The 2,315-nt window shown below is 50.2% G+C and overlaps 1 protein-coding gene across 1 annotated transcript; it reads right to left on the minus strand.

Moving 5' to 3' along the window:
* Positions 1-471: 471 nt before the first annotated feature.
* Positions 472-1,935, minus strand: LOC104501800 (NADH dehydrogenase [ubiquinone] 1 subunit C2-like; the record flags this gene model as incomplete). Its single annotated transcript, XM_010145675.1, has 2 exons — positions 472-521; positions 1,792-1,935. Coding segments are annotated over 2 exons (194 nt in total), but the record flags the coding sequence as incomplete, so codon positions are not given.
* Positions 1,936-2,315: the final 380 nt, after the last annotated feature.

A 2,315-nucleotide genomic window follows, 5' to 3' on the forward strand; every position in this document is an offset into this window, starting at 1 on the left:
ATGAGGATGCAAAATACAGAGAGGGAATTAATGAGGGTGAGCATCTATTTTCAACAGAGGGACGGAACTAATTTCACAGCATCCACAGGGGCTGGTTTCTCCTGGGTTAGGAGAAATGCCCATGAGAAACAAAAAAGGAGGAATTTACAAAGCTACTCTCTGGGGTGTGTATAAGATATAGAGAGCCTGAACAACCTTCCATTGTCACCATTAAAATAACCGAAAAAGGGGTGAATCAAAGTTATTATCTATGGCAGGTATCAGTCACCTACATGCTGACAACCACGGTGGAACAGAAGAACAAACAATTCAACACCGTAGATTTAATCGGCGCTTTTATTACATGAAAGTGAGAAGTGGTTCGTTTTCCGAGCCATGGACGGTCGAACAGCTACAGCCGGCCTGACGAAGCCCTCGGTATGGAATCAGCTCAGCAGATGCACCCTGCGACACGCTGCCGCTGCAGAATCCTCAGCGAATGGGGTGGAAATCCTCCAGAAGCTCCCCTATTCGTTTCTTTTCTGCAAGGGGTGGAGCAGCAAAAACTTCATCAGCACGTCAGATCGATTCTGAAGGTTTTTAATACTAAGTCTTAAGGGTAACAAAGGCACCAAACACGTGGGGTTTTACTACCAACAGCCAGCTGCTTGCCGCATAAAATAAATATGCAGCTTCTCTTCCACAGAGCTGACCTGCAGGTCCCTGTGAAGAGACATCACTGCTTCACAAAATTGTTCTGGTTGGAAAAGATCTTTAAGATCATCCGGTCCAACCGTTCCCCAGCACTGCCAGGTCACCTCTAACCCCGGTTCCTCAGCAACACATTGACACAACTGTGAAACCCCTCCAGGGACGGGCACTCCACCACTGCCCTGGGCAGCCTGGGACAGGCTTGGACAGCCCCAATAGGGAAGAAATTGTTCCTCAGGGACAACCTAAACCTCCCCCACCCAACTTGAGGCCGGTTCCTCTCGACCTGTCGCTTGTTCATGGGGAGAAGAGACTGACCCCCACCTCGCTCAAACCTCCTGTCAGGGCGTTGTTGAGAGCCAGAAGGTCTCCCCGGAGCCTCCTTTGCTCCAGGATCAACCCGCCCCGGTCCCTCAGCACACTTGTGCTCCAGACCCTGCACCAGCTTCGTTGCCCTTCTCTGGACACTCTCCAGCCCCTCAATGTCCTTCTGGGAATGGTGTGACATGGATTACGATCCCACAGCCAGTTGCCCTAACTGTGTTTTATTAGAAAATAGACAATTTTCACCCAAATTTGCCACTGCATCACTGGTCTTAGACATACGTTTAGTAAAATGCTGCTCTTCTCCAAGGCTGTAAGTCAGCAAGAGCCAACAGTGCTTCAGGTTTCCTGACATTTATATTTATTCCTCTTTCACCTCCTCTGATTATTTTCTGAATATTCATCACGCTGTTTTTGAACTGATTGCAATTTTACAGGAATAAACAGTAAAAAATGTGATTTTACAAGAATAAAACCTGTGGTCTCCAATATTCATTACTTCTCTCCAGTGGCACAAGTTCGGTCTATTTTTTTTTTTGGCTCTTGCCATTTTTATATTAAAACAAGCTTTTAGGAGGAAGACTTGCTCATCAAGGTAGCTTCATATCATAAAATCCGAACACTGGTGGATAAGGAGGAAAGAGTCAGCAGTCAGTGCGGCTTGCTAGAGAAGAACAGATTCTGCGAGCAGCCCAGCAACACCTTTACACACATCAGCACTTATGAACCGGTACGTTATGGCAGGCTGCGGTCTTTTAAAATACCAGCTTGTAATACCTCTTTTCTTAAAGTCTTCCGGGTGGTGCCTGATGTACTCAAAGAGCTCCCTGTCCCGCTTGGCATGGATGTAGTCCGCACGTTTAGCCACATAATAGCCCACGAACCACCCCACGGTAGCGAACAGGACCTGGCGGTGCACACCTGCAGCAGCAGGAGGAATGTCACCCTGTCTCAGCCCATGTCCTGGCCCCAGGCAGGCCCCCCACTTTCCCCAGCACCACCAGACACTTCAGCCCCACACGTCCCAGCTCCTCTCTCCCCGCTTCATCCCCATGGTTGGTCTCCCCTAGTTCCCTAAAGCACCCTCACCTGCAGACCTCCTGTGGCTCCTACCAGCCCCCCAGAGAGGACCCCCTTTCCTCAAGGCTCCTTCCTCCCACCCCCATATCCCTCACAGAGTCACCTCAAACCCCTCCGCCCCCATGCAATGCCCCTTTCCCTGCCCTCTCCAGTTACCTCCAACCCCAGCCCCCAGCCCAACAGACCCCTCACCTCTGGGCTCCCTCCCATTCTCTCCTGCC

Source organism: Buceros rhinoceros, unplaced genomic scaffold (genome assembly GCF_000710305.1).
Source record: "Buceros rhinoceros silvestris isolate BGI_N320 unplaced genomic scaffold, ASM71030v1 scaffold5981, whole genome shotgun sequence".
Lineage (NCBI taxonomy): Eukaryota > Metazoa > Chordata > Aves > Bucerotiformes > Bucerotidae > Buceros > Buceros rhinoceros.